This window comes from Panthera tigris, chromosome A1 (assembly GCF_018350195.1).
Source record: "Panthera tigris isolate Pti1 chromosome A1, P.tigris_Pti1_mat1.1, whole genome shotgun sequence".
NCBI lineage: Eukaryota > Metazoa > Chordata > Mammalia > Carnivora > Felidae > Panthera > Panthera tigris.
Window position 1 is genome coordinate 150,493,290 of NC_056660.1, and position 19,528 is coordinate 150,512,817.

The 19,528-nt window shown below is 36.9% G+C and overlaps 1 protein-coding gene across 20 annotated transcripts in view; it reads right to left on the reverse strand.

Annotated features, from left to right (window-relative positions):
* Nucleotides 1-3,745: 3,745 nt before the first annotated feature.
* MEF2C (myocyte enhancer factor 2C) overlaps nucleotides 3,746-19,528 on the reverse strand; it is a 154,369-nt gene continuing 138,586 nt past the window's right edge. For 19 of the 20 annotated variants that reach the window (XM_042989718.1, XM_042989711.1, XM_042989705.1 and 16 more), the window contains 4 exons: nucleotides 13,217-13,389; nucleotides 10,612-10,741; nucleotides 9,879-10,014; nucleotides 3,746-4,317 (listed from right to left, as the gene is read on the reverse strand). In XM_042989718.1, the coding sequence (XP_042845652.1) occupies nucleotides 3,996-4,317; nucleotides 9,879-10,014; nucleotides 10,612-10,741; nucleotides 13,217-13,389 (761 nt within the window). In that variant the 3' untranslated portion in view covers nucleotides 3,746-3,995. The remainder of the gene's footprint in view (nucleotides 4,318-9,878; nucleotides 10,015-10,611; nucleotides 10,742-13,216; nucleotides 13,390-19,528) is intronic. The other variant, XM_042989754.1, reaches the window with a different exon arrangement.

Sequence of the window (19,528 nt, forward strand, 5' to 3'; positions counted from 1 at the left end):
CAACAGAATCTGTCACTTAGCCGACCTCTCTGAATTCAACTGAGGTATGAATCAATTTGAGGTATGAATAGGGAAGGCAAAATGCAATACCCGATTATGAAAATAACCCAAATGGACAAATTGAATGTAGAAGATCTGTGGCTTGGATTGCTCCACATCTTTGGTTAAAAACATATTAAGAAAAGCCTTTAATTACATCTGTAGTCTGAAGTGTTCTAACAGACACCAGTATTCCATCAATCTTCAAAAGATCTGTAGTGGCAGGAAATTAACGCCATGTAAGTGACATCACAGCAGATGGCACAGATGGGAACAGATGAAGTATGCCATGCTTAGGCAACAGCCTTTATTGAGGGTTCAAGTGGCTGCTTCTTTAAAAAAAAAAAACTTTTTTTTAAAGAAAGAAAATACAAAACATTTACCCTCCGGAAAAACAAACAAAAGCTCATGATAAGGGGCAAAAAAAATGCTATCTCTAAATTCAAAGATGGGTATGTAAGAAACACAAACACATCAAAGTGTGAGAGGGCAGACATTCTTTTAAAAAGTGTATTGGAACTTTTTTGCTTTAGTCACCCTGAAAACGATCTGAGGATGACAGGTATTTTCATATTCATCATTATAAAATGCTAAATTCCACCTTTGGGAAAAAATAAGCCATTTTACTAAAAAACACAATTTTAAAAAAGGTTGAAATGAACAGCCTTCCACTCACCAATGCATACAATATACAGGTGGTGCAGCTTGCGTATCTTGCATGTGTTACCAGTACTGAAGCTTAATATTGCCAAAAATCTTTTAAAATAGGATTAGCTATAACAATATTTGTAGCTGTGTAAAACGCTGTTTATGGTTCTTTTGCTCGCAATGAAGAATGTTGCCTAAAATGTTACCCTAGGATGGGGTATGTAAAATAACACTCCCTCAGGGCTCTGCCCTAGACTCCTGAATACAAAGGATTTACTGTGATAAAAACCCAAAACCATACTAGCTTTGCAAATACAATAAATGGTAAATTACAGATAAGGTAGAAGGGTAAAGATAGACAGTGATTGTTTACAGAAAGTGACTCATCACAATAAAAATTGTGCTTCTTCTCATTAAGTTGTCTTAAAAAAATTCTCAGATTATCCCTTTGCTATCTTGCTACCACTTTATATGAAATCAGTAATGGGAACAAGAGATGACTGGCATCCGTTTTCAAGTGATTCTGTTCTTTTCATGTTCTTATAAAACTATTGTCAGATCTGCTATAAATAGCCAAGGCTTCTGCTGGTACTTTAGCTTACTCTCTGTTCAGCATTATAAATTCACTTTTCCTTTGTTGCGGAGGCAAATTGCAGGTAAAAAATTAATATGGCTATTTTTTCATATTTTCACATAATGACCCTTTCCCACCCACTGGTAAATCTCTGCTGATATTGGTAAAGTGTTTTGAAATGACAACAACATTTGTGACATGTTTGCATATTTTATACACATCAAGTTACAAGGATGGTTGTAAGGATGGGGTCAAGTATATGGTGAGGAAAATGACTTTCTTAGTTTTTCCTCCCATGTGTCAATGTGTGTGTGTGTGTGTGTGTGTGTGTGTCTGTTTTATGTTCAGGGATGATTTTCTGTTTTTCCTCTGCGTAAATGTTTTTCTTTCATGTTCCATGGATACCTGGAGTAGTGGGATATAGGAAAAGGTTGACAGATTTTTTTGTTTGTTTTCAGTATATAAAACATTAGTACAAGGCAGGCTGGCATCCTATATGGATACCACCAAAGGTGCACTGTGGTCTAATTGTGGATTTCAGATCAAGTTAAGAAAATACAGCCTAGTTAGTAAGGTCTCTTGGCTTTTGCCACCCAGCGGCAGCCTTTTATAGTGAGAAACACACAGCAACTATGCAAGTGAAAGAAAAGAATGGATAAGAAATGTCCTACACGTGTTATAACAGTGTCGCTCTTCCTGTCTGGATCTTCATGGCTGTGTATGTCAATGCACATGATTGGAGATGAATCGACAGATCTTCACATTCCAAGAGAAGGAAAATCATTCTTGGATTTAAATCTCTTTTAAACAATATATATCAACTTTTTTTTTTTTATGGCACTCACTTTTTAAAGGGTCTGAAAATTAATCCCTTATAGACGAATATCAGACAAGAGTCATCATTATTTCTTGCAAAATTTAAAAAAAGGGACATAGAGAGGTTCTTTAATGGGATTTCTCGAAATGGCTATTAAATCTCTTTATTGAAGAAAAAATAGATGACATACATGCTTTATGCAGAAGTGACATTTGGGGGTCCTGACACACCGGGATTGTTCAACAGTCCTATATTGCTGACAAGATTGTTGAGGGTCAGTTAAAATAATTAAAAATGGATGACAAAGCAACTATCCCTTTACCTGCTTCCTTCTTGTCTAGCACCCAGTCTTTCACATTTTTCTTCTGTGGGAATTTATAACTTATGCGTTGAGTAAACGCCATATCACTTGTTTCTAGGGCCATATTTGCAGGACATGTGCCCCAACATAGCTCCTCTATTCTGGGCATATTTCTAAAAAGTGTATCAAATTCTAGGCTGAAAACCAACCAGATAATTTAGGACACGGGCAAGTTAGGGTACGCACTTACTGAATTCCAAGATGCATGGTGAAATGGTGAGATCAGAAAGGGGCCCTGCATTTGATAATAATGCAAAAACAAAACAAAAAATAGCATGAAAGAAACTCATTAGTATATACAATGGATGTCAGTTGACCCAAAAGATTGCTAATGTATTAAAAACAATTTAGGGTGTTGCAACGTGATATGTTCTAATCCCACAGGTTATCCTTTTGACAGCTGACCTTGAACTTATAAAATGTATGCAGAGTAAAAGAAAACAGAAAGAAAATAGTTACTCAAATGTGCAACTGCACAAATATACCCCCCTCCCGCTATTAAGATAACAAAACTTCTGCTATTACCATAATATTATATATATTAGAAAGCTATACACAAGCATGTTAATTTCACAGATTTTTTAAAAGATTCTTAATATTTTATATAATTAGAAATACACATTTCAAAAACAAAACTTCTACAAAGAGAAAACAGTTATCTTGGTTAGCAAAGCATGGAGTTCCTCATGGCTTAGGGTAGTGCTTTCTATACAAAAAGTCCTTTTTGGTTTTTTACAGGACTGTTTAAAATATTAGCGAAGCTATCAAGGGGGAAAAAACACATTTTGGCTTAAGTAAACTACAAAAAGCCACAAATGCTTTGCAAACTCTGTCTTACCTTTTATATGAAAATAAGCAAAATGTAATGTACATATTTTTATATTTTTATTTAATAAGAGATGCAGACCCAGATTTATTTATTTATTTAATTAAATACGTTAGCCCTCAAACTCCACATTTTTTTTTTTTTTAATAGGTATGGTCCTCGTTTAATGGTCGTTGATCCTTTTTAATGAGTGCCATACGCCAATGATATGCGTGCAGGTTTGTGAGCGCGTTCTCGGGATGTTAGGTGACCTGGTGTGTTCCTAACATTTACCAATGGCCACCCTTTGCCGGGTCTGTCCAAAACATCTATACATTTTTCTATATGTTGCATAACAGCTGCTCTCTCTTTCAGTAAAGATCTGCCGCTTTTGGCAAATGTTTCCTTTTGTCTATTTACATGTAAATAACGTTGAACCTGCAACATGACACTATCTATTGTAACATACATTTTGCAAAGGAGCACAACAGTGAAAAGAAGTTAGCCTTAAAATCTATTTTGTACAAGTGTTCTGTTGTACAACTCAAGTGCTAAGCTTATCTCAGCATTTCTGTTTATCTTTATACTGTATCACTGAGGCAATTTAAAAGTACTTTTACAAAACAGAGTACCTGACTTTTTTTTTCCACACACAGCACATATAATGCATATCGACCCCCCTTCCCCATTAAGGTATAGCACACACACACACTGCAAGAAAAAAAAAAAAAACTATTAAGTAATAATCTGATCATGTTGCCCATCCTTCCGAGAGTCGCATGCGCTTGACTGAGGGACTTTCCCTTTCGTCCGGCGAAGGTCTGGTGAGTCCAATGGGGGAGTGGAATTCATTCCGGTGATCCTCTCGGTCGCTCCCGTCGTACGAACTGCTACAGCTGCTCAAGCTGTCAACAGGAGATCTCCCCGCCTCGTGGCGCGTGTGTTGTGGGTATCTCGAAGGGGTGGTGGTACGGTCTCTAGGAGGAGAAACAGGTTCTGACTTGATGTTGAGGCTTTGAGTAGAAGGCAGGGAGAGATTTGAACTCTGAGATAAATGAGTGCTAGTGCAAGCTCTGTAGGAGGAAAGGAAACCCAGTTACAGATGGAGGAGGCCTGGAGCCCCCAGGAACTCACAATTACATAACACATCAGCTTCAAGACTCGCATAGACACCAGAGCATGCCCAGAGGGAGGAGAGCGTGCTCGAAGCACTTAGGGGCATTGCCTTCTCAGAGCCATTTAGGATGCACGGTAGTAATTACAGCATTTCACTGGTCTGGGCCTCATGAATCATACCTCTAGTCTCTGACAGGCTCCCTAAACATACAGGTGACTGGCTCAGAAAGGCTTATCATGACATGCTGGAAAAAGCATTTTCTGTGTCCATGGAATTTCTCCCTAGACTACTTCCAAAATATAAGCTAAGATTTAAGATACAGTGTTTAGCCTTTGAATTAGACGCCTTTGATTTACTAATGTGTGTGTTCTGTAAAAGCTAGTTATAGATATAAACGTTTCCCTCTGTGTAATAAGCACATGCACGTTAAGTTGTATAGTCTTCAGACAAAGTGAAGAAAGTTCAAATTTCAAATGAATAAATGCACAAAATGCTACATTTATAGCTGTAAATGATGTAAATGTAATTATAACTGTATCTGGTGAAAAGATTGGAAGAGGGGAGAGAAGGAGGGGAAGGAGGTTGAAAGTTATCTGCAGAACAGTTTATTGGCTTAAAAACACTGAGACTTCCTACCCTCCTAAAACTGATCAACAGTATGACTTTCTCCATTGTTTGTCAGTTACATGGGATGAAACTGCTGTCTATTTTCCACAACTACTTCAACTTTATCATTGCGAATCTCTCCCTGCTGGGGTGCTTAGTAGGGTATCACTCATATTTATAATTGGCATGAGTTGAGGAATCTGGATTTGTCTAAGGAAAGGTTGTTGTAAAGAAGGATCTAGTGTGATTTTATCGTGTTTATATGCCTTAATCCTCATTTATTCCAGGAGATCTTCCAAAATGTGGAAGAATTTAGATACTTGAAACTCTGGAGGGAAAAGCATTAAGCCCTTAGTGTAGATTAGCAATCACAATGACTTTGATCAGGATAAACCAGAAGAACATTGCTGACATCAATTTTAAGATGCTCATACTGTTCTCACATTCTGATTGCACGGACATTCATGGCTAGAGTCGGCATTACTTGCCCATGTTGTCAAGAGAGTGCAGATACCTTTTTTAGTGAGGAGGAGGAGCTGCAGGAAAGAATAATCTATCCAGATACGCCCATTCTAAACAAAGGAAAGCCAGGCTACCTACTCCTGTATGTGATTACGTTACTTTCAAATGGAGAGAATTAGAGGACATTAAAAAGCCATTATGAGCAGGGAGAAAATGGGTATATGTTTCAGAGGAAAAAGTGGAATAACTTGGGGCCGGCTTTTTGGGAGATGCGATTCAGGCTCAAAATGTATAGAGATATAAAATTAGTCAAAATGAGTTTATCTTTGAGTGATGTTTTATACAAAAGCACCACCTACTGGCAAAGAACTACTTTCCTTCTCTTATTAATAGATGAGCTAATGTGGAGAATAACATAAAGGAGAATTATTTGTTTCCCTAGTAAGCCTTTCTTTCTCTGGCTTTTATGTGTTAGGATTAAAACAGTCTTAGCATTTACATGAAGTTACCAACATTGAGTGTATATGATTTTCAATCATCTGTTTATGCTTGTCATTATTTATTCGTAGGTTTTCTTTTACAGTCGATATTAGCATATTAATTTTCTAAGAGTTTTAATTAAATAATCTTCAAATCAAGAAGATATTAAAGTGGGGGGTGACACCTGTATTTCAAAAGGATCTGTAACGGTGGACTATTTTATCTTGATTCAAAGTTACTTAGTGATTCATTTTGATGTCAGAGGAAATCATCTTTTGATTTCTGGAAGAAAGAATTTTCCTGGCTCTGGATAAGAAAGACTATTTCACTAAAATTTAATTAAATGCTTCTACTACGAGTCACACAACTCTTTAATAATGAATGTCAATTAGGAGTCTGAAAACAAAGTGGCATATCAACAAATGCTTTTGACTGCCCTCTGACATTTAGATAGCTTCTTCACAGGCAGAGAAACATGGACAATTAGAAAAAAAAATTCGGTGAGTTGGACTAGTTAGTATAAGCAGTTAATCTGGAAAAATTAAGCAAAAAATAGTATAATCAAAATGCTGCTTCTTTAACACAGCTTTTGGAAGCTGCATTACCTACTTATTTACTGTATCTCCCATTGTGAACTGGCTCAGATGGGTTCTGCTGCAGGCCTTCCCCATAAGAGATGTAATACTGATTGTTTATGCCTTCCGTAGACAAATAGGCTAGTCCCTAAGTTTACTTTTTGGTGGCATTTCATTTGACACTGAACGCATATATGAAGCATTTTGAGTAGTTCTGGGGACACTCAACCCACAGTAACGAAATGTACGTGATAACTTCGATTCAGCTTTAGTATACTGTGGTATAGGATTCCAAATGGCATGAAATGTAATTGGCTAGTGTCTGTTACCAAAGTATTATCTTGAAAAGAAAATGCATTAAAAAATCACTTAGTGGTACGCATGCTAGATTCACATACAAGCATGTTGGTCTGCTTGTTCTTGAGAACAAAATCTTTATAGGCCCAGATAATTGTGAAATGCTCCATGTGTGTGGGTGAGAAAGAGGTGGGTGGGAGACAGAAGCCTGATGTGCAAGTTGCCCATATCAAATCCTGCTGCAAGTTTACATCTATTACAGATGCCTTCCAACTGGGAAAACACCTACCCTTCCCCACAATTGTTCAGAAGTGAAACAGAACCGGATAGTTTTGTTCAAATTTTGTACTGCCTCCGCCCAGAAATTAAACTATCAAACTATATTTAACCTAACCTTTTAAAAGTCGTCTGTAAACACCCACATCAACAACGATGATGTAAAGAAATGTTTCCAGAAAACACGTTGCTCCTTTTTAAAGGTGATATGAGAAAAGTACTTAAAAATTTGAGGGTCATTTTCTCAAATCTCCATATTCAAATGACACTTAACCCTTGAGGGCCAAGTTCCTTCGGCCAATCATCTCTGCTTCCTACATCAAATCAATGTATGCCATTTATCTGCCTTGGTTAGATAAAATCAGATGCTAGACAGTGTTAGAAGTACAGCTTTGGAGTTAAAGGCATTTCCATCAACAAAACAGAAGAGTCCTTTTATACTCTTAATTTTGGGAAAGAATTGTGGTGACCATCTTGGGCTGCTGGGAATAGCCAAGCCACTCTGGAGGCTGTATCTACTTTGAACACTGTTATCTGTCCAAAGGAATGTGAACTCACCACACAAGAGCATGAAGCTACTTTAGCCTAAAAAGATACTTATTTCTTAAATTAATTAACACTGTAGGGAATTAAGGCACCCCATATAATTTATTAATATAAATATTACAACTTGGGAGTTTTTTTTTTAAAACAGTTTAACATTTAGTTGTGTAAACATGGGCTAGTCCATTTGAAGGGACCCATTTTTAAAAAGCTACCCTGTGTGTGTGTATGTGTTATGACAGAGAGAGACAGAGAGAGAGAGAGAGAGGAAGAAAGGAAGGAAGGAAGGAAGGAAAGAAGGAAGGAAAGAAGGAAGGAAAGAAGGAAGGAAAGAAGGAGGGCCAGCCAAGATTAGAAGGGCTGAAGGGGGTATTCTATCTGAGGGATAAGGGAAGTGATTAAATACAATAAAAACTCATAGACTAATTATGCACCATGATAACCGTTGCTGAAAGAAACCGGAACTAAACAAAATGCTTCATCCTTGGCTGTTGCCATTCGGTTCCTCTCTAGGCCAGTCCTCTCCTTTCTCATTTACTGAAGCCTTTATTAAGGGCAGCAGAGAATCAGACTCTTCACATGCGAAAAAAGGGACTTTTAAAATTATGGTATAGTTAAAATACATAAATGTGTTTTATATATAAAATGCAAATTTTCAGGTGTTACTAATAACAAAAGAAAGCCACATTCAAAGCAAATACTATGGCTCTTGACATTGATAATTTCTAAGGAAATCCAGTCCTCTAATGGATGACTTTTGTGAAAAGTGAGAAGTAAACAACTACCCTGACTTTTGTCAAGAAGCACGTACAGTGGACTCACTGCTTAGCCATAGCAGAGCACTGCCACCTGTATGTATTTTAAGATTGCCATGATGGTACAATGTACTTAGGGATAATTACCTTAAAAAGTTATTGCAATAAATGTCTACTTGCATAGTTAACATTTCTGAGAAAACTTAAAAAGTCCTAAAAAGAGAAACCCTTTATCGATATTTAATTTAAAAGAGAAACCCTATATCAATATTTAATATATCTTCAAAGCTAACAATCTTTTAAGAAAGCACAGCAACAATGTCATGTGAATTTATTTTATGGTTTACATGAAAGTTTAGATTTTCAACAATAGTGATTAGCGGGCAGGATACAGACAGGCAGTGAATGGGGGAAGACTCCATTACTAGAGCACTAATCTATGTGAAATAGATTCCATATGAAAGCTAGGAGGGCAGCGAGGGGTAAGAGATGCGGTTGTGATGTCAATCAGTGATTTTTATTGTAATCAGTGTTTTTAGACTCATTATCTCTTTAGAAACAGAAGTATAGAACTAACTAGATCTTCTAACCAAATGGCTCAGCAGAAAAGTAAAAGTGAGGTAGACACACAGAATGTTTCTAAAATACAAAGATTTATCTTTCAATATTTTATATCTTCCTAGTATTTTTCTTCTGAAGATGAACTGCAGTTTTGGAGTTATTATGTCAACTGAAAGGCAGATCTTTGATTCATGTTTTAAACTTAAGAAAGCTATTTGTTTGACACAAAGTGTGAATTATGAAGTCAGTGCTTTTTAAAGGTTTGCACATTTATACAGATAAATGACAGGAGTCATTTCTATGATAAAGACATTTCTCAAAGTTACCACAAGGGGGCAGAAATACACATATTCTGATTTCAGAAAACAACAGAAATTATTTTTATACCCAAATTTAGGTAATTAGTATATATATATATATATATATATATATATATATACACACATACATATACATTTTTATTTATACAATGTCTACAAATATACAGCCATACTATGAATGCATTATTATAACTATATGAAATCTGTATATCAATAGAATAATAGATTCTGTGAGCACTAGGTTAACGTTAGCATGACTATATGGTTTACGTTAAGTGATAAGGATTCCCAAATATCCCAAAAATGTTAAGAACTTTTAAGTGCCTTCTTATGTCCCACATGAGCTACATGAAAAGTTAACTAAATGAAATTTTGTCATTGACCCAAGTGGAAACCAGTATAGCCTAAAACAATAGGGAAATAATTTACCTCATTATCACAGGGCTCCCCTCCTCTTAAAAAATAAGCCAAGTAATATTAAACCTGCTTGAAAGATACCGATCTGATCATTACTTTCCGATTTCGATAAAGTAGGATTGTACCTCCTTTAATGGGACCTTAGAGCGCAGTGTTTAGAGATTGCCATTTGTCACTTAAAAATGCCTTCTGAAAGTGTTTTATGAGAGAAATAATATTGCTTACCCCAGCTGACTGAGGGCGGATGGCGGCATGTTATGTAGGTGTTGCTGTTGCCAGCCAGTTACTGACCCAAGATGAAGGGCGCTGGCGGTGTTGAACCCAGACAGAGATGACAGGTCTGCACTACTCAGAGAGTACTCTAGATGAACAAATAAAATAAGGGAAAAGACTTAATTTGGAAATTATAAAATGGTAAATAAACATGTCCAATTAAAAATATTCTATTAGTGCTATTTAATGATCATTATAAATTCTCTCATTTTGGGGGGGGGAGAAGGAGATAGAGCATCAGGAGCAATTTTGATTTAAAAGAGATACATATCATATACTGAAAAATAAGTATTCCACGAGAGCTTTGAAGGACAACCGCCTGAAATTTTAATTTATTAGAAGTACAATCCGGCATTACATCATACACATATTTGATGATCTACAAATGTTGTTTTAAACAATTCTAAGAAAGTGAGCTTTCTATTACATCAAGAAATAATGGCTCGTTTTCCTTGAAATTGGTCTTTTATATTGAATTCAGGTTGGGTTAATAAAAACTTTCACTTAAGAAAGAAAAATATGGATATTTATTTTGTCTTAGCAAGAAATAGGTAACAGTATAGTCTCTGGACGCCACAGGTACTACCTGAAGCTTCCTAACAGACTGAAAGGTAGTATCTTTTTTCATCTTGCTTTTTAATAAAAAGTATTTAATGTACTATTTGAACATGGCAAAGCTACTCACCGGTACCATATGTTGTTGAAATGGCTGATGGATATCCTCCCATCCCTTGTCCTGGTAAAGTAGGAGTTGCTACGGAAACCACTGGGGTAGCCAATGACTGAGCAGACTGGGAGTTATTTATCCTTTGATTCTTTTAAAGTAAATAAAGAGACATTATTGATAGAATTTTTTAAAAGTTAAAAATGTTAGATTTCAGTATAGTTTTGCACATAACGAGATAACTTGGTACAAATCTCCTGAAATTAATCATTTAACATGTGTCTCTATGAACTCTGCCAACCCTATCATTTACAATCCTTCAAGAGACCAGTTGTTGCCATAGTAACCCATTACATCAGTATCTCCTAGGCAACTGAACTAGTAACAAGTACCATAGGCTTTATTATGAGTAAAAACAGACTATGTTGAAAACTGATGAAATATGTATACTGTACTTCCATTGTTTCAGTTTTTATTCAAATGCAAATTAAAAAAAAATTAAAATCAACCATGGTGGTTTTCATGTTCAGTTCTATATACAGCAGAGCAGATGGGCACATTTCATGCTATACTCTGACCAGCAGGTGGTGCTCTGACCACTTTTTTCAGATTCTTCTAAACTTCCCTCAGAACTACATGGCAAACCAGCTAACATGTGTATTTAACTACTTACAGCAAGAAGATTAAAGATTCACATACATTTAAAGATCATGAGACTTTAATTCTTAGAAAAATAAGTATCCTCATGGTTTAAATAACTAAGGAAATTATTTTCGTTTGAATTTTACTATAAATCAGGTCCTAAAATAAACTGAAAACATGGTCTTCACTTACAAAGGTTGAGACAGAAAAATAAATACCCTGATATTCTTTTCACCTGTGTGTGGTACTTGAAATTAATGGCCCCGAAATAGAATTAATGTTGACATATTATGGTAACTTCTGATATCTTCCCATTTTGCTAGAGCCCTCCACCTAAAAGTCACCTTGGGTTTCTCCTTACATGTATCATTTAAGGGAAGTTCTCTTTCTACTTACCAAAAGCAGGTCGACATCCTCAGACTGAGAGCATGGGGAAGGAGTTTTATTAATTAGTGTCTGTAAATATTTATAACTGGGCAAAACCTTTTCAACAAAAGGCAAAGCATCTTCTGATAGACACAACAGTTTAAACAATTTTAAAACCCAGACTCTAAAGATAACTCCTTACAAAGACATTCTTTGTTTCACTTAATGAGCGGTTTGTCTCAAATGTGAAGACAATCTATCTAGTTTTCCGCACAGGTCAGTGTCTCAAACTTCATTATTTCAGTACCACGTTTTGAAAAAAAAAAAAAAAAAAAAAAAAGCTTGTATTTTGAGACTCCACTCATGGAGCGCTGGAGGCGGGGGTTGGGGGGACCTGCACCTGGCCACCAGTGAGAGGCTGTACTGACCACTCACAGGATTCCTGGGAGAACATCAGTTTTAAGGAACTTGGAATAAACCTGCTGATAGAGACAGCCTGCCCCGTATGGCCCACACTGCTTGGCTATGGCCCCGTGGGAGGTTTTATTTATTAGACTCAGTCCTTTCCGAAGGGAATGTTGCGTATTATGTGATTTTTTTTGGGGGGATGATATTCAAAATTAATCTGCACTGTGCCATAATAAACTAATCAGCTTGCAGGACTGTTTTACCGTGAAGCCTGCCACAGAGCACAGAAAGGAAAAAAAGAGAAATGTGTTTGCAGAATGGTCTAAATTTGTCTACCGAATCTTGGTTTTAAATGTTCTCGCTCTTAAGCAAAGCTAATTTGGAGAACACTGATGTAAGTCTCTTTGTTGTTGAATTTGGCCCCACAATCATTATCTTCATCTTAGCCTGCAGACCCAGGAGAAAGAAAAATGATGGAGTCCGGGGATGTTGCTTATATTTCTTATTTATTTATTTCTTATTTAATTTTTTCTTACAGTGTCAACTTTTTTTGTTGTTGTAAAATATAACCTTTGTTCTCATAATGCGTAGGATTTTAAAACAATTTGCTTTTGAGAGGTAGCTATTTGCATGAAGCACATATATGGAAATATGAATTGAGGCAGAGCACAGGCACATGATGTATTAAGCATTATCACTGCAATATACCTAAGAAAAGAATGGCCAATTCACAGGAGAATGTTCATGTAGAAATTATGGAAAAGATTTTTGGTTGTCAGTACTTTGAGGACATAACTAGATCAACATTATAAAATCTGTTATGAAACTCCCTATTCTGTGAGTTTGATTCTACCATTGGTCAAATTGTATGCAACATAAGCAGAGTAATAAGCAATGATTTTTTTCTAATTATAAATTGGAGAGCTTAAAAGGAAATGGTTTCTTTGCCTCAGAACACCAGTTTTATAGTGAAGTTTATTGGATGTTGGTTTTTTGTTTTTGTTTTTGTTTTTTTTTTTTAACATGGAAAAGGGAAATGCGAACCAGTTACCAGAAATAATGGCTAAATACAAACAGGGCTCCAGCAATAGCATTGATATGTTAATTTTCTAGGAGCACTTAAGTAATTCAAAATGTTAGACAAATACAAAAACAGCAAAACATATACAAAACATTATCAACATTTATTTAAAATGTAGTTTCGCATTACCACTGATGGCATCGTATTCTTGCTGCCTGGTGGAATAAGAACTCGGAGATCTGGTTTACGGTTATTCATCCCTAAATTCATGGGGGGAGGAGATTTTGCTTGCATATTCTTGTTCAAGTTACCAGGTGAGACCAGCAGACCTGGTGAGTTTCGGGGATTGCCATATCCGTTCCCTGTTAACACAAAACAATGAAAGCACTCAGGGAGAAATCTAGACTCAAGAATGTTTCTACAGGATACACTATATGAGATGAAAAATAAAAGTTTAACAGGGTATGACTTACAAAATAGTCTGTGGGATGACCAACTTAGCCTCCACGTGAAGGTAACCCAGTTAGTTTTTTTTTTTTTTTTAACATTCTCTAAAGGAAGATTAAAAATGTTTAACGAGAAGACAGCTAATCTATACCAACTTGCTCAGAAATCAGCATATACTTTTTTTCCATTAAAAAAATTTGGGAAGAAAGTCAGACAGTCTTCGTTCAGGGTCTAAGAAAAGCACAGAATCTGCCCTGCACTTTAATGGACTAGCTTGGCAAAGGCCTGGGCTGGCGTGACTCACTCTTTCAGTTCAGTGGTTTGGGTTTTATTTTGTGTGTCTGTGTGTCCTTAAGTGAAGAGAGGGCATACCAGTAAGACTATCATTTCGAGGACATGCAGGGACAGTAGGCTCTTCCACAGTTTGCTGTTGACTTCCCCTTTTCTTTGAGTGGTTTCTCCCTCTGGTCCTCTTATGTCGGGTTTGCTCTCCTCACAAGTTCCGTGTATGACCCTGACAGCTTGCTTTCCTGTTCACACAGAATTTCAAAATGCAGGACTCCTACTTAGGAGCTGAAATGAAGGATTGATGCCTCCAAAAGTACTGATTCACCAAGGCACAGGGATAGTCGTATGATGTGAACACTGAAGGGGTTTTCTTAGATCTCTGATGCTCAATGCCCTACTAACAGAAACGGATATCTGAAGGATGCCATTTCTCATCATTCAAAATATACTGCTCCGTGACAGGAAGAGCTACGGAAGGAGTTGAGGCAACATTAACTGAGGCAGAATGTCATCTGTTGGCTTCATTCATGGCCTCTGATTGGGGAATAAGAGAAACCCACTACCCGACTCTACAATCCTTGCTGTAAAACTAGATGTTTGTTTTCTGAAGCACTTTAAAGGAGACAATCAAACCTCGCTGTTACGGTTGGTCATCATTATCATTATCCTAAAACACAAGTGTCTATTACTCCAGGATGAATGATACTGTGTGCTACCCCATGAGGAGGCAAGGACGTGGCCCCAGTCCTCAAAGGCCCTGCAATTCCTTTATGGTAATCCAATATGCACATGTGTGAGACGTACAAACCAAGACAAGGCAGTCTAGGGAGAGATGCCCACAGAGTAATCCAGATTAAGTGTTACTGAGTTCCCAGGAGGGAAGAGATTATCCAATAAAGATTCACCTAAGAGGCAGGAACTGATTTGGGCCTTGAAAAAAGAGAAGAGACAGTAAGACACACTGGGCTTGTGACTGGGCTGTGGGAAAGGGCTGAGGTGGGAATTTACAGAGCATGAGTCGGGGGGCACTGTGAGCAATCTGGCTAGAAGGGAACTCCTAAAAAGAGAGGAGTGTCGAAGACCTTGGAGGGACGTGGAGATCTTGAATTCCAGCCCGACACACCTTGGGTGTAAATGGTGGCAATGCAGATCCGTGAAGGTCACAGAGCAGAAGTAGAACAAAGGCCTCTAAGTGGACAGAGAGATCTACTGGCCCTGGCGTATCCTGTAATTAGAAAGGCCTGGGAGTATGGGGCACTGATGGTGTGAGCTAGAGGTGATGAGGGACTGGGAAGGCAAAGCACAGGGGTATTTCAGGAAATATTTAGGGAAACATTTTTTGAATTAGAATACATTTGAGGCATACTGTGTAGAGCACATTTGTTCTTCATATCCCATTCATTTACCTGTCTCATTTTATGCATGAATAAACAGGCTGAATATATAACAAATAACTACAAGATTAAATCTGTCAATCGGATCATCCGTAAAATTCTCCAAGTTACTGGGGGGGGGGATTAAAAATAAATGAACCCCCTCCAAAACACGTGTCAAGTACACAGAAGTTGCTTAGGAAATGTTGGTTGAATTTGAATATAAATTACTTGTATAATAAAACTTCATTGAAAGAAGCTAAATCCTCTATAGCCAGCTAAATATGTCAACAGCCAAAATTTTCTTTTCCAGTTAATTTGGATAGTTTTTGGTGGCAAAAGTTATCATATGAAACAACTACATTTACCTTATTTCACTAGGAGAGATACAAAGAACATGTTCACTTACAAAAATTCTTGACAAAATAGTTTATATTTAATGTGTCTTAATTGAATCATTCTTGCAAATATGTTAAGGGTCTAGTTTTAATTAAGATATTCTACTGGATAAAAAGAGACTGAGAGAACGAAGACAAAATGTGCACTACACTTTCCTGTCAGCTGAAGTTCAGTCTGATACACTCAATACATATGTCACTTATCTGTTAAGCCTGCGTGAGATCTGGTTTAAATAAACAATTAAATGGAAAATTAGGTGGGTAATTTCAAAAGAAGGGGGGAAAAAGTCAGTTAAGCAGTGCAATGAAGCTTGAATAGATCAGAAGAAACTAAAACCCTGGCTTGGTAGATGCCAATACTGGTTTGCATGGAGGAGTTATTTTGCTAAAAGGAAGTAAAACCGCTTTGTGAAATGTGTTGTCCTGTGATATGACAAACACTGGGCCAGTGTGTGAAAATGGAAATGCTTCACAGAGGCTCTGAGAAAAGGTTTCTTTTTTGAAAATTAAAAAAAAATTTTTTTTCTACAGTAAACTCTGAAAAATTCCAACAAAGCCTACATCTTTCTGCCCACATTTTTAAACAATGACTTAGGGCAGCAGGAAAAAAAAAAGTAAACATATATTATAGTTTTTCATCCAATAAATGCCTCAAAAATGGATTTGAAAAGCATTCTATTTTTCTCTTGGAATATTTCCTGTTATTTGGAAATTATACCATTTTAGAAGATTAGTCACATATTTTAAGGTGTTTACATTTTGAATATAAAATATTTTGAACCACGATGACACTTCTTAAATCCATATTTTTAGAGCACAAAGTTATTTTTAAGAACAAATAAATTCTGCCTTTTACCGGTGAATTTCTGCTGTTTTTAGCATATTGTGCCAGCTAGCATTTTGGAGCCGTATAATAACCATTTCTGTTTCCAGCCACCAAGTTGTTATTCTTTTGGCATAATATAGATTCAGGAATGCAAGACTGTGGATCCTAAACCAGCGATATAGAAACCTATCATTTGAAAATCAATGATGAATACATGCGTGTGGTTTACTGCTAAGAAGAGCCTGCATTTAAACTGGCTTGGAAACCACGGGCCTCCTCGCTCAGAACGCTGTGGCCTGCGTTGAGGCTGTTGTCCTCCCTTAAGATAAATTCACCAAAGAGAACAGTCTCATTCAAAGTCGGGGGTCGGGGAGGTGGCAAATTACTCAAGTTAATTTCTCGGTAATGTTCTAATATTCAGATTCAACCTTTCCTCATGCCATGTTTTAAAATTACCTTCTGCCTGGACAACGATCAATTCAGATGTGACTGTATGCAGATGTCACATTCTCCTGACCACTTTAAAAGCACAAAAATTATAAAGCGTGAGTGAATGGATTTCCTGATTATAGATTATAAGAAAATGAAGAACAGACCGACTTTAGAGTCCGTTCGTTTTATAGTTTGATTTGATTAAAAATATTGTTTCACATAAAATGAAACAAGTTAAGCATTCACAATATAATTTGTATGAAGGATAACAGAATCTACCTCAATTGGTTACACGTTTCTAAACATGCATATTAAAACTAGTGTAAATATACAAAACTTGAAATATGGTGTTAGGAGAAAAAAATTTTTTTCTCTCCAGTTAACTTGAAAACACTTGCTGCTTTTTTTTTTTTTATTGACTCCTATTTTAAGAAGTTGTAAATTCAAAGAACATATTCCTGGCTTAAGATGTTGTGAGGAGGACATTTTGCCTTGTCTCACAGAGCTCAATTGAGTATGTAGCTCTCTTTGAGCCCAAAGTTCTAAAACTTTCTCTTACTTGGATGTTTAGACATGAATCTTTTCTTTTTCCTCCCAGGACTTTCAGTTATAAATACAAGCATGAAAAACTAATAAGCACAAAACAGAAACTAGTCTTTATGGACCGAGGCTAATTTTTTTCATTGGCAAAATCTTTTTTTTCAGTCTCCCAAATTGTCATGTCTGACTAGCTTCATCTCCCAGCTCCCTACCCAATCAGACACCAAATATTGTTAAATTTTCTTGAGAAACGCCTCTCTCCATCTCCACTGCCACCATCCTCGGTAAGGCTTTCATAACCATTTGACTAAGTCTTTGATCAGGGTCCCTGGTCTCCAGTTGAAAGGTTCTTCGCCGGGACTTAAGATGAGCTTCACACTGTAAGCTCCTGTAAATCTGTATGCCAACTTTTGTGCATATGTGTGATAATGAATCTGATGTACGGTCTCAAGATTTTCTCTAAAAATGTTTTTAAAGTGCTGCTTCTATCATGTTACTTTTTCCGTCCATACTTAACACTGTTGGGCCAGGGCCCTGCTTGACTCTCAGAACTACGCATAATTTGACCCCTTCTATCTCACCTAATTTCCACTGTCCACAGACAAGCTCTCAGTCCTCTGGATATGCCTGAGTCTTTGCTCTAGCAGTGTTTGCTCTCCCATTGAATTCAAATTCATCTTAAATGAATTTGAACTCTTTCATGAGAGTTCAGACAGCCTTTCAGACAACGCAGCCCACCTTGAATGCATTCCCTTCTACACTACTGCAATTAGAGGCAGTGATACACGCAGAAGACTAGTTCTTTAAGTGTTTCAGATGCCTGCAAAACATATACACAGACTATGCTGGAAAAATTAGGAATTATTCAGGAATGGCACTTAAAAGTTAAGTTACTGAGGGAATGTGACATGAGAACTGAAAATGTAATATGTAACTTGCTAATTTCAAATATCGAGGGTGTCTCCTCTATGCACTACTTGAGAACATTTCTTATTTGAGGTAATGATTGCACACTGATGACTAAGGACACCATTGAGACAAACTGTTCATCAACCATGTAATATTGAAGTCAAGAAGTCATGCAAGTGCCCAACTACTAAATTTGTTTATAGAGAGTTAATTGAAAGCTGTGTCTTCACTTGTTGCACCTGTTAATCTTTCACAGGACATTACCTTAGCTAAACGCAAGTGGTACACTCAAATAAAGTAGAAATTTTCCCTGATGAAAAAGGGAACTCTGAGGCCCTGCATCTTCTCTTCTGTACTGATGAGTGCTTATGTTTACTGCCATAGGTTGTCTCTATAACTCTCAACAATAATTTACTCATACAGACTTTTCCTCCAAAAGATGGACTGCATGATACCCTAGGAAAAAACGGTGGAAGGGTCGTAAGTAAGAGTGAATAAAATTTTATTAGATGGTCCAGAGAGAGACTTTCTGGAGAGAGAGAATGCATAACAGATCTCCCAGTCACAACTGTATTGGAGAGAGATGAGCATTCCCATGAGGACACAATATTGGTGGTTTTAGAGTATGTAGCCTTCAGAAGCTGGAAAAGTAGGCTTGACTAACACAAACCTCTCAGATCATGTTAACTTTATACTCTAGACTTTACACTAAACTTTTACTAAACTTTATACTATGGAGAAGGAACAAAGTTAGTTTGCGAGTGGTAAGTGACATCCTTAACTGTGTGACAGGGAAATAGTGTCCACGGAAGGGGTAAATTAGAGATTAGACTGCTATAGGGATGCTAGTTAGGATTCATCTGCCACAGAACACATGAGGAGTAAGGCAGCCGAGTTGGAAAGATCTGCAAGGCAGACAGGAGTCAAGGACAAAAAGAGGATAAAGTAGATAAACCCAGGTTCTGGATTTAGAATTCCTTCAACCATACTGAGCCTTAGTTTTCTTAGCCCTAGGTAATGATTCCATTAGTGTGAGAGAAGCATAAAAGTAATCTGAATCAGAGACTCTCACACACTTGCCTGAGGCAGCCAGTGCCAATATGACCATGCAATAATATTAACAATATTAAATACTTTATAGAGTATTATTTACCAACAGTATCAACAACATCAAGCATACACATTGAGGACCCAGAATAGTACCAGGCACCTAGTAACTGCTATATAATTGTTTGTTATTCTACATGGATATAAAACACCTTTAATCCTTGCAGTGACAACCCTCTCA